Below are 18308 nucleotides of genomic sequence, written 5' to 3'. Positions count from 1 at the left end.
CCTTAGCACAGGAGCAAAGGCTCAGCAGGCAGGTCCCAGCACCAGAAAGAGAAGCAGAGAGGGTGGATGAGGCTGTGGCGTGGGTACCTGCCCTGGCAGGGCTCTGTGAGGAGCACCTGGCCCGTGACTGAGGCGAGGGCAGCACGTGCTGGCTGAGGGCACCCGGAAGGGAAAATAACCATCTTCCACTGCAGCGTCTCTCCTCGGTATTCCAGCTCAGCTGACTGACATGCAAATTAGTTTAATTATTTCTTCTTCTAAAATAAATTATATTTTGCAGTGGCTGCAATATGTTGTGTCAGGCAAAATTACATTCAATATTTTTAAACTAATTGATGTCAGCCTTGAGAAAACCTGATTGACAGCAGTGAGAAAACTAGGCTGCTACCTAAACGCTTTCCTAAATTAAAATTAAACACGCCGTTTTTCTGCATTTCCTTCAGGAGCTGGAATGTTATTAATCTGAAAAGACTGAGGAAAGAGACATGGAAAACACACAGAACAAGAGGGAGATGCTGGAAGCACAGCCGTGCAGCATGGGAGCTCCAGGCTGGTGACTGGCAGCTGCCTTTGCCAACATGGGAGGAATTATTTCAGAGCCACTGGAGCTGCTCTGTGTGAGGGACAGAGCTCTGCCCAGCGCTTCCACACTGCTGCATCTGTGCCTGCCTCAACACAGCCACCAGCGTGGCTCAGGGCATGCCACCCCTGCCCAGGTGCCATGTAGCAGAACACGCAGCACTGGGACAGGACTGGCAGGGATGGGACAGGCAGCGCCAGGGTTCTGGAGCATGAGATGGTCACAGTCCTGCTGCATGGCAACCCTCAGGCCAAGAGTCAAGTGCTTCAGGGGAATCTTCATCCACATCCCAGACTATTTCCTTATTTAATTAATCATGTAAGTAAGTAATCTCAACAGGACGATATTCTCCTCTTAAATATTCAGATGCAAAACACCAACTTGGCCTCTCCCTGAGCTGCAGACAGCTGAGTGCTCACAGGAGTGACACCGAGCAGCTCTGGGCAACTGCTCAGCAATGCTGTAGCCCTGCAGCAGCTCCCAGGATGGGAAAGGATTGACAGGGCTTGGTCACCCCTGCTGTGGCAGGAAAGGAGGGGACTTGTGGTTTCTGCTGTGCCAGGATCCAGCCCTTACTCCTCCAGACCCTCACACAATCTCACAATAAACACTTTGCATTTTTACACCCAAACATCTCCTGTGGAGCTCCAAATCCAGCAAATGCCATTTGTCTTCCCCCCCACACACATCAAAAGTGCTTAGCAGCTTCTCTGGGTCTGAGGAGAGCCCAGGGGACTGTGGGCAGCCACATGCAGCTGCAGCACCTGGAGCAGACCAGCTCAGGGACACTGCTGGGCACAGCGTCCAATCTGCTTTTCTGTGTTGACACCAAATTGGTACAACACTGAATTCAAAATTTTTACATTAGTAAGGAAGTGAGAAGAGGCAGGAGTTGAATTTATTCCTCACTATCTCAGCAAACTGGGAGAAGAAAATGCAGAACAGAAGACTGGGATGTGCCACTCTGCTCTCTAGCCCTGATGCCATGGCTCTGGGGCACAGGGTGGGTTTGTAGCTGTTGTGCAGCTCCTGCCTGCAAACCAGAGTGCTGATGCCAAGGACAGAGCAGGGGCATGCCAAGGGTATGACTTGTCTGACAGGTGGCTATATGAGAGGCTGGAGCTGAAAACGTGGCCCCCAGCTGGGGAGAAGCAAAGTGGAAGCAGCAGTTAAGCCAAGTAACATAAATGGCTCTCACCTCTCCTGAGTCCTACCCAAACTCAGCAGCATGAGAGTCATTAAATTGCATCCAAACACAATGCTCTGATTAAAGCCAGTCTCCAGCAGGAAGATTTATCATCTCAATTACCAGCAGTGGACACAGCAGTCAAGGCCTCATCATTTTACATGAGCAAAGAGGAAAACAGGAAGAGAATCACTAATATTAGCCCAAGGAAGGTAAACAGCTTGCGAGGGAGATGAAGATTTATCTGTGGAAACGCTTGGCCTGGTCCCAGGCCAGATTAGCTGAACAGCCCCCATGGTTCCTGCTGGCTGCCACGCTGCCAGGCCAAACACTCTGCTGGTCCCTGGCTGGCCCGGGCAGCTCCTGCTGCAGGGGCAGAGCTGCCCTTGCTCCCCACGGCAGCAGTGAGCAGCCCAGACAGCTCATGGGCACAGCTGGGCACCTTCTGCAGCTTTTCTTGCTGCTTTCAGGGGCAAATACACTCTGACACCCGCAGGTGGGAAATAACCTGGACACGGTCTCTGCTGCAGCAGTGGGCACCAGACAGGGCTCTCCAGGGTGGGGACATCTCCTGTATGGAGCTGCTCGAGCCCCACGGGCTGCCTGTGGGAACAAGTGCTGCCAGTGGGGCTGGCCAGTGGCACAGCCAGTGGGGCTGGCTGTCCTTCAGCCTGCAGTGGTCAAACCCTGCCCAGGACAGCCCCGAGAGCAGACCAGCAGGGCAGCTCAAGGAGGCCACAGGGATGCAATATCTTGTTGCAATGCACTCCAGGCCATGTAACTGGTGCCATGGGAATCAAGTAGGTCCTGGCACCATGGGAATATAGTGGGTACAGTTTCCCACCAGCCCCAATGAGCTGAGGCACCAGGCACAATCCTGGGCAGCAGGACTCCCTCTGGGTATGTTCCATTCCTCCTGCCAAGTTTACATCTCACTGAGGAAAGAGAATATATGACCACCTGCCTCTGATAGAGTTCATGACGATCGGCCCTGTGGCATCCAGCTGCACCCCACATGCCCATGGTGAGCACCACAGAGCCCTGCCAGCACCCCTGGCCCCAGACCCCTGTGTGCCTGCACTGCTGGATGTGCAGCTGCAAGTGTGGAGGCTCCCAGCTGCTGCATTCCCCACTGCCACTGCTGATCCCACTGCGCCAGGCACAGCTGCTGCATGGCCCCGCTCCCAGAGCCCTCCATCACTCAGAAGGCTGTACCTTTACAACTGCCCTTTCCGCCAGAGGATTCAGACATAAATTGTACTTTAAATTCAATATCAGTCATTAATATTTCATGATTACAAAACGTTAAGGATAATGTCAGTGGGAAGAATGTCTGGGCAGCTAAAGTGGATGAGTCAGAGCTCACCATGGGAGAAGTCAGAGCACTGAAGAGTCTCCCTGGCTTTTGAAGCGATCCACCCTGACAGGCTTCCCTGCCAGAGGGGAGCTGCAGCATTTACTAACTTGTTCTGAAATCCTAGCCACAGCGTGTAAATATTGTCCTTCTGATTCTTGTCACCTCACGTTTCCTCTGGATGCTGAGTTGTGCTGCAGTGCTGCCATCCCCTCCTCCCAGCAGAGCTTCCCCATGGAGCCCCCAGTACAGGTCACAGCCGGGCAATGGACTGTCCTCCCTGGGATGTGACCAGGCAGGGATCACTACCACAGGCAGAGAGTGCAGGGGTCACTCCCGTCATCCAGCACAGAGCATTGGCACAGAGAGGGACTGGGATGCACCATGGAGCCACAGATAACCCTTCTGGGCAGTGGGGGTCTGGCCACTGACCCTTCCTCTCCCAGGGCTACAAGGCCTGTAACCCTTGTCTGGCCAGAGTGGGTGGCAGGATCTGACCTCTGGGATCCAAGTCAGGCCTTGACTTGGCTTCTTGAACATGAACAGCAGCTTCAACACTCAAGAAGGAGCAAATGAACACTCAGAGCAAAGCCTGGAGAAGGTTTCTGCCCCTAGACAGGCAGGCCTTGGCACAAGTCAGCAGGGATAAGGAGGTGCTCTGCAGCCACAGCAGCTCCCTGGTACCCACTGCAGGGCAGAGGCAGAGCACAGCAGGGCCCAGGCTGCCCTGGTGACTTGCACATCCAAAATATGGAAAACTTCAAAGAATATGGCAATGCCTCTCTGTTTCCCAGTATGGTGCCTGGGACATTCTGCTCCCCCAGCCTCTTCCCACTGCTGCAGCCCCAGGACTTCCCTTCCATCCCTTCTGTGCCAAACCTGCACCACCCCGAGCACACAGGAGGCATCCGGAGCTACACACCCAGGTGCAGGTACAGTGTGTGAACCCCAAACACTGAGAGCTCTGGCAGAAGCAAGTGCTGACAGCCCCGCAGTGCCACAGGGCTCCGGCTGAGGGGACATCCACCATGTCACAGGACTGATCCGAGGCAGGTGATGTGAGCACGGCCCCCCGGGAGCCCCCGGTGCTGCTCAGCAGGTGTGAGTGCAGGCAGCTGTGCAGGGATGACTGGCAGAGATGGCGCAGAGATAACACGAATTTGATTAGTGTTCATCAAATATACTATTCGACCATGCTCCCTTATTAATGCTTGACTCAGGAAGAGTATTTTTAGGTTGTCTAGGGAGATGTCAGACTCAGTGCTGCTGCATTTGTTTTTCTTTTTGACTTCAGTGTTGATTAACACTTGTGTCTTGGCCACCTTTGCAATGACAGCACCCATTTTCCTCCTCCTGCCCCACAAACTCTGCCCCACACAGCATTCCTCCATCTCACCTGCTTCCATGGCCAGGACAGTGATGTTGTGCCACCCTGCTGTCTCCCGGTCCAGGACCTTCCCTGTCACAATAGCGCCTGTTTTGGCATCGATGTCGAAGATCCTCTCGGCGTCCGTGCTGCGGTCGATGGCGTACCTGGGAGCAGGCAAAGGGGAATCCGTGAGCAGCTGGAGGTGCCAAGCCCACCCTCACCAGCAGCCCCAGGAGTACTGGAGTCTAACACCACAGGCCCTGTGTCACTGCTCTCCTTGTCCTGTGCTGCAGCATGGTACAGGAAGGCCATGTTTCTACTGGGCTACAAGCCCAGAGCCTTCAACTAAAATTAAAGTGTGACTTTTGGTGCATAAAGTAGAACTGTGCACAGACTTTAGACAAGGGGAAAAACCTGCTCTGATGGGAAACTTATGTTTTGGATAGACAGAGCAATACAAAAGCTGTGGGCTGTAACTTCACCTGTGACTCTGGGAAGCTTCAGTGCTGTAGGTTCAGGAAAAGCATGAACCAAATTGAAGGTGGGCACCCCTGCTCGAGGAGCCCATCTCACCTGCCACCCCCTCTGCTGCTCCTGCCACTGCTTCCTCCCAAGTGAGACACCCAGAGGGCAGGACACAGTAGGCTGTAAGCCACATCTGCAGACACCTCAACTGCAGCTACAGTGGCACAAAGCACAGGGCACAGGGTCTGAACTGACCACGTGCAACTGGTGCAGCAATCCTGGCAGCAGAGCAGTGGGCAGCATCCCCCCATCAGCACATCACGCCAGTAGCCCCAAGATTTTCCCTATTTTGAGCTTCCTGTCCCACAAGGAACAGGCTGATGAGCTTCTCCCTCTCTGGCTGTGTCCAGCTGCTCAGCAGAGACCCACCACAGGCAGCTCTCACTCTGCTCATTCTGCTGCTTCAGTGCTGTCCCAAAGAACCCCTCCTGAGGGTGGAACCCATGTACCCCCTGGACCACCTCCAGACAGCACAATCCCCACTTCTCCCCAGGGGCAACCCCACAGCTCACGAGGAGTCACACACCAGGTTTGGCCCTGAGCCTTCACCAGGACACCACAAATCCATGCATTTCCTAGTGATATGTCCTGCATTTCCAACCATTACACACGGAATGGAGCAAGCCAGCAGTAAATCAGGGCACAATGAGATGTGAGCTCCTGAAGGAAAGGGCTGGAAGGGAAGTCTGATCCAGCTGAGGCTGTTGAGCACAGCCATAGCACAAACAACACAAACCACCACTGCAATCAGAATTAGAAATCCAGAAGGCCTGCAAATCACAAACAATGCAGCATAATGTTATTGTGTACAGCATCTTTCACACACACTGAATCCCAGAGTGCTTCACAGAATTAAATAATACAAGACAGCAAAGAGTACAAAGGAAAAATTACCAAAAGCAGGGCTGTGAATAAATTCAAGCCTTCAGTCACATGTCCAACCACAGAAGGAAGATAAATGTAGGGACAAAGCAAACTGGAAAGCTGGCAAAGTAGCACTGAGAGGCCACACTGGACAGGAGCAGAGCAGGACAGGCTCCAGGACAGAGGAAGTGCTCCATGTGCTGCAGAGCAGTTTTCCAGCTGTGGGTCCATCACTCATGGCTCACAGCCAAGGAACATCAGCTCACCTTCTTCATGACCAGAGATGGCCCTGTGCTGTTCTGCCCCATGCCCTGAGATGGGGCCAGCTGCAGATGGGAGTGCCTCTGGCAGAGCCCCTGCACAGCTACACAGCTCCAGCTATGATGGACGTACACAAAAAGGCATTCCTACAGTTTAACATATTATACAATACCAGATTACATTTCCTAGCTCTCTCCCTCTCAGACAGATGGGGAGATGAGAGAGTAAATACAACAGAACTTGCTTGTAGCCAAATAAAAACATTCAAAAATCACTATCTAAATTCATTTGCATCAGCCACCATCTAGTACTTATGTAGCTGAATTCCTCCTAACCCCTTGCATCTAGAGGTGATGCACATCTCTCACACAAAGCCAGGTACAAGCTCATGTATCTCAAAACCAGCTACTAGGGACTGCCTGCATTTTCTGCCCCAACTCCCAGCTGGCAGCAGAGCTTTTACAGATGCACAGCCAACTCCAAAAGGGACAGTGACAGTCTTGGCATGTACTGCAGCCTCTCATCCACTCTGTTCACTATTACTGCAAAGGAAAAGGAGAGGCATGGCCACTCTGAATTGTACAAATCAGTCCTATGTTCTGCTGGAAAGAGGAACAGAAACTGGGATGACAACAACTAATACCTTTCCAATAGCATAACTAATTCTACATAACTGCTTCCATTGTTCTCCCACATCCCTGACCTCGAACATGTCCTGCCTTCCACTCTACTTTTTCATGCTGTTAAATTCAAGATGGTACTTCACCCTCTCCATGGCTTCCCTGCCTCTCAGATAAGCACATGCCTGTTTTGATCACACTTCTCTCATTGCTGCATAAACAGAGACATCTGCAAAAAAAAAAAAAAATTACACAGAAAAATCCAGTTAGTGATGGGAGACACCCCCAAGCCTGGACACACCTGACAGGGCTGTGTGCCTGGCCGGAGGGCAGGAGGATGGCAGGGAGTGTTCAGGGTAATGCACAGGGAACCTGTTCTTATGCTTCTCATAGCTTTGCTGCTGAGGCTGCCTTCTGTCCCTTCTGAATGGTCTGTTAAGGACATGCTGCCTGTACCCCATGGCCAGGCACAAACCAAACCAAAACTCTGATCCCTTTGCCACCACTGCTACAGAGAAATGCCACTTTCTCAGTACTGCCCCGGGGAAGGACACAGAGCTCAGCAAACTGCCATGGCAGGACTGACTCTGCTGCCACTCACTGTGACTGTGGAGGTGGCCAGTCCAGGTGAGTCTGCAGCTCTCTGCAGGTGCCAAAGGCCATGGATGCTCTGGAATGCTCGGCTGCTGTGGGAGCTGGGGACTGGGACGATGGCACAGGGATGTCCATCCACCCCTGAAAGCCACAGCCATGACCTGCTCAGAGCTGCAGATCCCACAACAGACCTCACCTTCCAACAGCTTCCATCTTATCCCATGCTGGAGGGAGCAGTGCTTTGCTGTGCTCACTCACATCATTCTGTGCAATACAACCTTAACCACCAGCCTCTCCACCTCTGCTCCAGCTTCATATTCACCCATCCCACTGAAGTCAAACAGTTCTTCTCACCTGGGAAGAGGCAGCATTTAATCCCTCCTCCTCCAGGTACTCAGGACCTATGCTCACCTCTCCTGCAGCTGGCTGCTGCACGGTATCTGGAGCTGCAGTGCCCAGCTCTGATTGGGATGCGGACCTTGTACTCCATTTCCCTCTCTTCCTGCTGGCACTGCCTGTTGGTTTGGATGTAACAAGTGACTGTTTAATTTCGACAGCTTTCTCGGTGCTCATCTTTCCCATGAATGCATTTCTCAAGCAGTTTGTTTCACTTCTCCCCTGAACACAACAAGAAGCACATTTTATGCCATGTGTTTTGTTAATAGGGAGCTTTTCAAACATTGTATGAAAAGCTTTTTGTTGTGTTTGTTTTTTCCTCCTCTCCCTTTTGTATTGAAGCAGGTTGTAGTTCTTGCTGTGCTGTTGGAGTCTATAAAATGCCCATGTCCAACACGTGTCTCCAGATTTTGTGAATGCCAAACAAGAATATCTCTGAGAACCTTAAATCCCAAGCAACATCTTCCCAGTGCTGATAAAGCCTGGAATCCACACAATCAGAGCACAGGCTCCCACTGCAGAGAGAGAAACAAAAGGCTCCATACAAACAGCCTCACACACACAGACAGTCTATCACTGTATTACTTCATACAATGGCTCAGCTGAGAAAAACTGCACTATGCCCAGAAAACACACAGCCAAAGCCAAAAAAGCCAACTGGAAACAATTTTTTTTCTGAAAAGAAACAGTTCCAACCTTTGACAGGCAAAAAAACAAGGATGGAATAAAATAAAAAGAGGCAGACATTTAGGAGGGCAATTCCCCCAGTGGTACCACAGAAGGTTTTGTGCCCCACAGAGGGTTCACACAGCCGCTTGGCCATGCTGAGCTCGGCAGGGTTCCCTGCTCATGCACTGGTGTCAGTGGGAGGGTGCCCTGCTCTGAGAGATGGGGTGATCTCCAGGTGCCTCCTCACAGCCAGGGCAAGCAGCTGCCAGGGGCTCTGCAGGCAATGTGCAGCTGGAGTGAGGCAGGGAGGAGGTGCCTCAGGGACACCCCTTCAATCTTCACATCTTTCTAACAGGTCACTGCAACCCAGTCCAGCTTGAGGGAAGGGATTTGTAGTCAAAGGAAGTCGCTGCATCCTGTGGGACATGTGGATCACCAGGAGGGCAGGGGAACATCAGGCTGGAATATGCCTCTAGCAGTTGCTTTGGGCAGCGCAGCAGGAGTCGCACAGCATTGTTCGTGCTGGCCTGGGGCTGAAAACAAAAAGCCAAGGGCACCTCCCTTCCCATTTGGCTAAAAATACCTCCTAAACCTTGTTACTGGCAGCCTGGTGTCAGCAGGACCTGGAAATCCTGACAGAGCTGATTTCTGCTCTGCTGTCTCTGGCAATCCTTGTTCTTTCCTGCCTCAAGGGGAAAGTGCATCTCGACATGACAGAAGTGGCTGTCCCCTGTTCACAGGCAGAGCCAGCACACAGTCCGGGAGAGCAGCCCCTGCAGAAGCACAGCCGTGCCTCTGCTCCCACCGCTGGCAGATGAGGAGCAGAAGTTAAAGGGATCCACTGAACTGCAGCAACTTCAAAGGGTTCACACCAACTTCAAGGTGACGAGGATCAAATGCTGGTCGTGCCGTCAGGACCAGGTGCTCTCTAATGTATCAGAGGTGAAGTACAAGTGCTGGCTTCTTGTGACTGTACTTCCGAGCAGCACACTTGAAAGGAGAGGTGACTTACTGCCTTCTCCTGCTGACGGGTTAGTGTCACATCCTGGTGCTGCAGGGTGCTGGCATTAATGTCTGTGCGCTGCTTTGAAGCTGTTAACAGCTGCCTACGCAGCAAAGTATTTTATTAAATTACCTGGCTAGCCAGAGGACAGGGAAGCAGGAGAGATCCAACTCTACCTTCCTCTTGCATTGGTGCTGCATCAGCACGACCAATATCAACCTGCAGCTCCACTTGGTACAAGATAAATGCCTGTGAAGGCTCACCCTGCTGCACTGCCGCTGCTCATGACAGCAGGGACTGCCAGCACCAGGGAGTGAAGGGACGGACCAAGTCCCACAGGGCAGCATGGGGGACACAGGATGAGCTACCTGCCTGGGGATAGCTGCAGGCAGGACACGTATTTGAATGCATCAGCCCTGACAAGGGAAAACACACGGCAATTCCCAAGCTACAGCAGATGCCTGGGAGTCCTGTTGGCTGGATCCTTGTGTCTGAGCACGAGGCATTGCCATGCCAGCACTGAGCTCACTGTAGGAGAGACTCCCAAAGTGAAGTTTGGGCTCTCACCATCTCATTCCTGCCCAATACTTGAATCTGCTTTTTTCTGTCCAAATCTCTTCTGTACAGCATTAAGAGCCTCTCTCCACTGATTTCTTTTAGTCTGTCTGCAAACAATGCAGCAAGCTCCACAGTGAAGCAGCACAAAGAACAAGAAAAAGCAAGAATAAGAATAGTTCTGTCCCCAAGGTCCTTTTCCTACAATTACAGATCAGAAAATAAAATCTATGTTCTGCAGCACTGCTAGAAAGAGTCAAGTGAAAAAGCACATGCACATGTGCACACACACAGGTATGTGGACACACCACTCTCCTGAAGGGTTTGTGCTGACAGACACGTGCTCAGGGGCAACAAAGGAAGAAATCAGACACATAGCCTGACTGGAGAGGGGCTGGAGAGTCACAGGATGAGGTGAGCAAAGGTATGTTGAGAACACATTCAGCACTCAGCACCCACTAGTGCAAGCGATGCAGCACTCACATGCACAGTTCCTGGCACACCAAGGCTAATTTCATTCACATTCCCCCCAAAGTCAACTTTGAGCATCCAGCTTTGTGACACAGTAGTCTCTGCTAGCTGCCAGGCATCTGTAGATGGCAGCTTTCCATGTGTAAATGCGTTTCTGAGCTTTCTAATCATCATAGGCTTTGTTTGCATGAGGATCAGGAGATCCTCCTCACCGGACCATGAAACAGAAACTAATGGTTGCACAACACTGAGCTCAGTGCCCCAAACAGGCACTGGGGACATCACTGAATGCAACCAAGTGCTCTAACTGAGCCCCCTCTGGCCCCATCCCCATCCCTGTCCTTGCCAGTCTGTTGCTGCGGGCTGACTCCCTGCAGAGCTCTCAGTCACAGCCAGTGCTGCTCCCTGGAAGTGAGCGGCTCCACGGGCGCCTGCAGCCCCGCCGGCACCTGGCACCAGAACACACATTTCAAGGAAATTTTCTCCACGTTGAGGATGTTTTCTGAACACCAGATTTCCAACCCAACTGCTTGTGACTCAGGCCAGTTGGCAGGGCCAGAAGGCTGCTTTGTGCCTTAGGTAATAACAATTTAACAAGGTAACAACCTCTTTAGCCACAAATTAAATGGAAATGGGAAATGTCCTGTGCAGATAAGCTGCTGCCTGGATTATGTCCCCTGCCCAAATATAAACTCCTCTGATCTTTGATCCTATGTGCACATGCACGCACACACAGCCGGGCTGTGGCTCTGCACTTCCCAAGCCTCACCTCATTTATCACCTTTCACCACTGTCCTCCTGCCACTCGTGGTGTCAGGTACCACTGCAGATACCTTGCTGTCAGCAGCAAGGACACACAGGTATCACCCAGCCACCTTCCCTGACACTCCCTTGCACTCACAAAGCCGTCACCTGTCAGTGACATATCTGCTGCCTGCGAGACCGCTGTGCCTGCCTGTGCACAGGCTGCCACTCACCTGCCAGCTGCCTGTGCCACGAGACACGAGACACGCACACACTGGGCCACACATGCAGCGCTTGCCACTTTCACCTGCAGTCCCCCACCTCCTCTGCCCCAGCCACGGCCACAAGACCTCCCAGGCCACGTGTCCCTTGCAGGTGACCCCGTGCCCACTACTGGAAGGGGGCTGATGTGGGGTTTGGACGGCGCTTTACCGGACAGGGTGGTTCGCTGTGTCCGGGTCCAGGGCAGTGACCACCCCCACGACAGACCCAACATGTGCATCCTCCTGGACCTCCATCAGGTTGGAGGGGGGCCGGAACTCGGGGGGCTCATCGACGTCCAGCACTGAGACCCGCACGATGGTCTGGTCCCGAAAGGTGCCCAGGTCCACGAACCGCGGGTCCACGAACTTGTTGAGGGCCTCCACCACGACAGTGTGCACTTTTTTTGACTCGTAGTCAAGAGGCTGGGACAAGGGAAGAGGGTAAGCCACAGCCAGCCCAAGGAGTCCCTTTGCTGCCCCTTCCTTCACCAGAGACATCGGGGCAGCACTGGAGCCACTAAAGCAGTACCTTTGTAGCAGCCTGGGGGCTTCTGCTTTGCCCTTCTGCCATCAGCACCCACACCAAGGGGGCAGGAGGAAGCAGAAGCCTCCAGCCCACTCCACTCAGGGCCCCCAACAGGGTGCCCAAGCTGTGAGCAGCCAGGATTCACTGGGAAGACAGCACAGTGTGTGCTGCACATGAGCGAGTTTTCATCATTAATCACCCTGCTCTTATTTCTACAAGCGAGGCAAGCTGCATACAGTGGCCTTGAAAAACAATCATTCTTCCCTGCCTGCGCCAAGTATTTGCTTGATTGTTTTTGCCACCACAAGCAGATACAGTTAAAGTGCTGCTGGTCAGGTACACGAATTAGGTGGGCATTTTTCTCCTCTAACAGGTGCTATCAATAACAGCTGTAAGCATTCCTCTCTGTAGTCCTATGCGTGGTGTCTCCTCTGCACAGCTCACTGCTTCACTGCCACCCTCAAGCCACCCTGGGGGCCAGCCGGCACTTTCTGCTGCTCCTTTTCACCCTTTCCTCCCAGACACAGCCCTGTATTTTGCCATGCAGGCAGAGCAGAAACAGGTCTCTTTCTGCATCAGCAGGCACAAAAATGCAACTGCTACTGCAAGAGAAGCATTCAGGATTTTCTTCAACTCAGATTCAACAGCAGCGGTCCCCAAAGGAAAGGGTCCTCCTGGGGACCTGTGCCCTCCCTACTCAATCAGCACTTCTCACCTTCTGTACCGTGATGACAGCCTCTTGGGTATTGCTGTCCGTGGTGACTTTGAACATCTCCACCCCTTCCTCATCCTTCACTTGATAGGTCATGTCCGTGTTCTCCCCGACGTCAGAGTCCTCTGCCTTCACCCTCCCGATGGCAGTGCCCACGGGGGCCGTTTCGACAATGCTGAACTGATACATCTCTGGAGGAGAAATGGGTACCAAGGTCACTGCTTCTGCCTTTGAACTGCCCCCACCCTTCACACACTTCCCTGGGGCACCTTTGGGCTGTGAGGGTTGCTCAAACCCCATCGTGTCGACAGTCCAGAATGTCCCAACAGGAGAAGCAAATACACCAGCCAAAAACAAGGGCTGTGCTAAGATAGTTGGGAAGCACTGACATTCCAGGTGCTGTGTGAAGTAAGGGCTGATTTTTCTGTATAGACACTGCCCTGCAATCAGTGCTCTCTGATTCCTTGCAAAGATTCCTTTGCAATTTCTGATTTCTAGGAGATGCAGCCCAAGAGCTGAGCCTTCTCCAGCTGCAGCACCTTCCCTGGCCTGCCAGCCTGGAGCTGCTGGGCCACAGTTGGAGTGCGCTGCAGAGCCCTCACAGCCCACTCCTCACAGCAGGATCACCCTGCACCTTGTCTGGGGAGGGTCCCAGACCAGACACCAGCACCAGCCACAGGCCATTAGCAGCAGGTTGGAAAATAGCTGTGCTGTGACAAGGCTGCTGCCCCTGAGCAGGGTCACTGTCCTTGCACTGGGACAAGGGTGTGACAAGCTCTCACAAAGCAGCAAGGAGGGGCCAGGCCAGCAGCCAAGTTCTGGCCCCAGCTCCCAGGGGACAGCACATGGTGGACCTTGCTGGCTTCCAGCTGCTGGGAAGGGCTCAGGAAAGGGCTGGCCCTGCTCTCCCCTACAACACAACCCATGCTTGCTTCCAGGACCTGCACTGGAGCAGGGATCTGGCACCCACTGTGCTGCCAGGCAGGGACACATTCAGACCCAGGCCAGGAGCTGTGTATTGTCATGGACCTTTGGTGTTGTCACCCTGCCAGCAGTTGGAATGGCCAGGCTGGCTCAGCCTGCAGGTTCCATCCCACCACCCACAGGAACCAGGACATGCTCCAGTGCCCACCCCCATGGCCAGCAGGACTTACTCTGAGGGAAGCGTGGTGGGTTGTCATTGACATCAGTGACCACGATGGTGACTGTGGTGGACCCAGACAGGCCACCCAGCTGTCCTGCCATGTCTGTTGCACGGATCACCACCTCGTAGCGGTCCTGAGTCTCACGGTCCAGGTCTGCCACGGCGGTCCGGATCACACCTGGAAACCAGCAGGACAGCTGAGCACAGAGCACAGGCAGGTCACAGAGCCACAGACAGGCTGAGGCTGGAAGGGGTCCCTGGAGATTACTTTGGACAAGATCCAGACCTAAATAGGATCTGCTGGATCTCCCTCTTCACACGGGGCAGATGCTCCAGTATTTCACCAACCTTCACAGCCTGGACTCACGCTGGTATGCCCACAGAATCATATCTGGTGTCAGGTACAGCACTTGCATCTCACCAGTGTACAGAAGAAGGGACTGTCACCTCCCTCGACTGCTGGGGACACTCTCCCAACCACAGCCCTGGTGCTGCCAGCCACCTCTGCCTCAGGAACGCACTGCTGGCCACAAACAGTGTCTGCTGAACCCCTTTGCAAGAGATCGTGTGAGCAAAAGCCAACTAAGGGGAAAGAAGGGCACTGGGGAGAAGAACAAGCCCAGGAGGTTGTCAGCCAGCCAGAAATATCCCAAAAATCCTCCTAAAGCCCAGGAATGGCCACAGGCCCAACTGGTTCCCAGCAAGTCTCCTCATGAAGCCTGAAAGAGTCCCAGCTGCTGCTTTTCCTGGGCTCCTTGCAGCTCCCACTGGGTTAAACCCTGGCACAGAGGAGGTTTGTGCTTTTCTCCAGGGTGACCGGGAGGTGGGTGAAAGATCTGTGGAGGTCAGAGGGTTGGTGAGGGCAGGAGTCACAGGAAGAGAAGACTCATCCTCACCCCCATCCAAATGTGGGGGTTGTGCTGGGGACAGCCTCAAGGTCTGCTCTGTAAAAACCCAGGCTGAGTCACAAAACCCCTCTGGCACAGATCTACAGCAGCCCACTTATCCTGATCTGCTGAGCAGGAGCCAGGCTTGCTGCAGCTCCCCTTACAGAACAGGGGTGCCCCTGCCCAGGCTCCATCTGCCAGGTGCTGTGGCACCTCTCAGGGGGATTTGTGTGATTTGGAGAGTGGGGGGTGGGCAGTATATTTCTCAAAGTCTTTCTGCACAAAACCCCTTGTTTTCAAGTGTCCTTCTAAGTTAAGGAGACCAGAGATGACAAAACACATGCTCTGTGCCAGAGAATTCACTGGAGCTTAACAAAATGAATGGTATGGTAGTACTTACAAAAGTAACTCTTTTAAAAACACTGTTTATAGGTCTCCAGTATTCATCTGGGACTGGGGAAATGACCAGGACTAAAATATAAAGGAATGTAAAACAAGAAACAAAGAGCAGTAAAAGCCTGAAAACTGTGCATTGCAGAAATTGCCAATCACCCATGACTGTTTCATTTAAATGGAAAAAAAAATTGAGGATGAAAAAAAGAAAGAGAGGACTCTGGCCTGACCTGGCACCAGGGTCAGGAAGGAAGGAATGCCTAGATGGATACAAGGTCATTAGCACCACATTCCAGTCCCACTGTACCAGCAGCAGCCCCTAACAGACAGGAATCAGCTTAAAACCCCCTCCAGCTCAGTTTTTTAACATTCCCAAAGATTTAGACACTGGTTTATGTTTCTGTAAATCCTCTCCCTTCCAGGGTTTTCTGTTTAACTATCAGCTTTACCTCCTCCTGCTGTGAACTGCAAATTCATCTCTGCTTTGTTTCACCAGTAATCCTGCCCAGTGCCAGGGACAAACTGGAGGAGGCTGCTGCAGTGGGTCCCCAGTGAGGGCTCTGACCCAGAGGGAACAGGGAGCTCCTCTCTTGCTGAGCAAACAGTAGAGAATCATCCAGTGCTCTGAGCACCTTGCAATCCATTTGCTGATGTGCAGCACATTGAGCAGGGCTAGAGCATTAAAGGTTCAAGTCACCAAGAGCACAGCAGAGGGGGAGCTGAGTTCCAGCAGGCTGCAAAGAGCCAAGATATGGCTACAGGGACAGACCCCAAGGCTACCAGGTGTCTTTACTCCACAGTCAGCAGCTTTCCAGTTTCCCCATTCAAGTGTCTGGTGTGTCACCTCCAGACAAGGGCTCACACCATGAAGTCACTGGTGCTGTGGCCCAAAGGCAGCCAGAAATGCCACTGAGCTGGGAGGATGAAATTCCTCCCCCTGGCCATTTGCATGACATTACAGGTGTAGCAGGAGCTGGCAAAAGTGTTCAGGAGACATTTATCACTCCTTCCTTTCTGAAACTAGCAATTATTCCAATGATTAGCATTGTTAGGATTTATTATAAAGACAATAGCACCATTTCAGATCATTGCTATTCTCCAGCTCTCATGGAAGCCACTGAGCAAGGAGTCCCACTGCAGCTCGCACAGAGAGGCAGAGCAGCCGCAGGAAGGGGAGGTAAGAACGTGCCTTGGGCAGCCATCCCAGCAAGGATGGCACCCTCCCACCTGGGCAGCAGTGCCAGCCCTGCACAAACACCCAGAGCTCACAGGGGCCAGCCCAGCTGCTCGTGCTGACAGGCCTCTCCTGCCACTCCACTGTGAATACAAAACCGTTATTTCTGGGCAAGCGCTATCTCATTGAAATTTAAGCAATTCTGTTAATTAAGGGGGTCTGAAGCATTTTATAATGAAAATGATTCATGTCAGCACAATAGTGATGAATTGGGATGAGAGGGAAAAAGCTCATGCATTCACCAAGGCTGTAATGACTTAACTGAGCTGCTCGTAATGATATAGCTCATAATATGCCATGCAAGATGGGAGGAAAGTGCTCAGGCACTTCCCAGAACACCTCCAAGGTCACTTGTCCCAAAGGGGAACAAGTCCAGGCTGTTTGGCACATGCAGAGTAGGGTGAATGTCCCCAGCCAGCTCCTGTTCTTCCAGCAGCACAGGGCAGACAAAATCTCTGCCTGTGGCAGGGTGGAGACTGATCAGAAACTCCCTCTCATGGTGTTGTGTGCTCAGCCCATCCTGGAAAGGTGGGGATCTGCTGCAGACAAACTGCCAGACCTCCAGGAACCCATCAGGATTTCACTGGGATGCTATTCCCAAATTGCACGGGCCATACCAGGCCACCAGCCCAAGAGTTGGGCTGGCTTTGACTTCTAGGCCAAGGTACCATCACCATTTGCTAACGGCCATGGCAAATCAGGGTCTCATGCGGCACTTAGGGCACTGCCTCAAACACCCACCAGCAGCAAACCCACATGGTCCCATCCTCCAGAGCCAAGATAGTCTCTGCTCCCAAAACCTGACTCCCAGGGACTCTGCAAAGAAGCTGCAAGGGATGGAGACAGACCTTCCTCAAGGCTGTACAGAGAGCACAGAAAAGTCATTGCTATCATCTCCCAAGATTCACCTTCTTTCCAGCTGGAAAAACTGACAAACTTTGTCTTTCCCAGACACTACTAACAAAGCAAGAACAACCTCGAGCTCAGACTTGTCTCCCCCATTCTTGCCAGTATCTGTTATAGCTGAATAATGTGGACACATGGTGGCATACCCTCTGGTACAAGGCACATGTGGCTTTCCAGCATGATCCAGATTAATCAGTATAATTACCAGGCAAGGGGACACTTAGAGCATCACATAAATACCACTGAATCTGCTCCAACAGCAGACTCTCTTCGGGTGATAAAAACAAAGCAGGACAAAGCACTCAGCAGGTAACTGCCTTCCAGGAATCCCATCATTATGGGCCTTGCTCTGCTCTCAGGTACTTCTAGGTCATGTCCACATCCTCAGAGACTGCCTGGACAAGGCACCTTCCAGCTGAGGGCAGGAGGAGCAATAAGCCAGAAAGTCATGGGGTAACAAACAAACCTCCAATCCTAAGGAGGTTCCTGATCCATCTACAGCTCAAAGCAGGCAGTCTTCAAAGGCAGATGAAATTACCCTGGGCCATAAAGAGTCAAATTTTTAGTATCTCCAGGGATGGAAGTGCCACCATCATGGTGACAAGCCTTGTCTTCCTGCCATTTGGGTCTTTTTACTGTGCACGCCTAAGAAGAATCTGGTTCTGTCTACTCCATTCCTCTCCCATTTAGGATAAACCAGATTAATTTCTGTCAGCAGCCTGGCCATTAGATCAAACCCATCTCTGCTTCAGGCCAGGAATGGCAAAGCACCTGCCAAACTGACTGCAGATTCCTCACCTGTGCCCTCACCTGCCTGCAGGGACACAGAAATACCAATGTATCTGCCAAGACATCAGTTCTGCTGGAAGCACACGTCCTGGAGGAGGTCAGCCCTTGCAGAAGAGGTCTTGGCTCCAAGAACCAGCACTTCAGTCACCCTCCAGCCCCTCATCCTGTCCTTCAGCTCAGCACATTTTGAGAGGCAGAAGATAAAGGTGCTCTGAGTGAAGTATGAGGCACAAAGGGTCAGGAGGTTCATGGAGCACCTAACA

General features: G+C 52.4%; 1 protein-coding gene across 1 annotated transcript in view; it reads right to left on the bottom strand.

The window, feature by feature from the left end:
- The window catches only part of CDH22 (cadherin 22), a 52113-nt gene that overhangs the window by 14478 nt on the left and 19327 nt on the right, over positions 1-18308 (bottom strand). The window contains exons 4-7 of the mRNA XM_072916999.1: positions 13847-14014; positions 12696-12883; positions 11624-11877; positions 4517-4653 (exon numbers count right to left, since the gene is read on the bottom strand). Coding sequence (XP_072773100.1) covers positions 4517-4653; positions 11624-11877; positions 12696-12883; positions 13847-14014 — 747 coding nt within the window. The remainder of the gene's footprint in view (positions 1-4516; positions 4654-11623; positions 11878-12695; positions 12884-13846; positions 14015-18308) is intronic.

This window comes from Taeniopygia guttata, chromosome 20 (assembly GCF_048771995.1).
Source record: "Taeniopygia guttata chromosome 20, bTaeGut7.mat, whole genome shotgun sequence".
Classification (NCBI taxonomy): domain Eukaryota; kingdom Metazoa; phylum Chordata; class Aves; order Passeriformes; family Estrildidae; genus Taeniopygia; species Taeniopygia guttata.
Note: the sequence above shows the minus strand (reverse complement) of the source record. Positions and strands in the feature narration are given on the sequence as shown.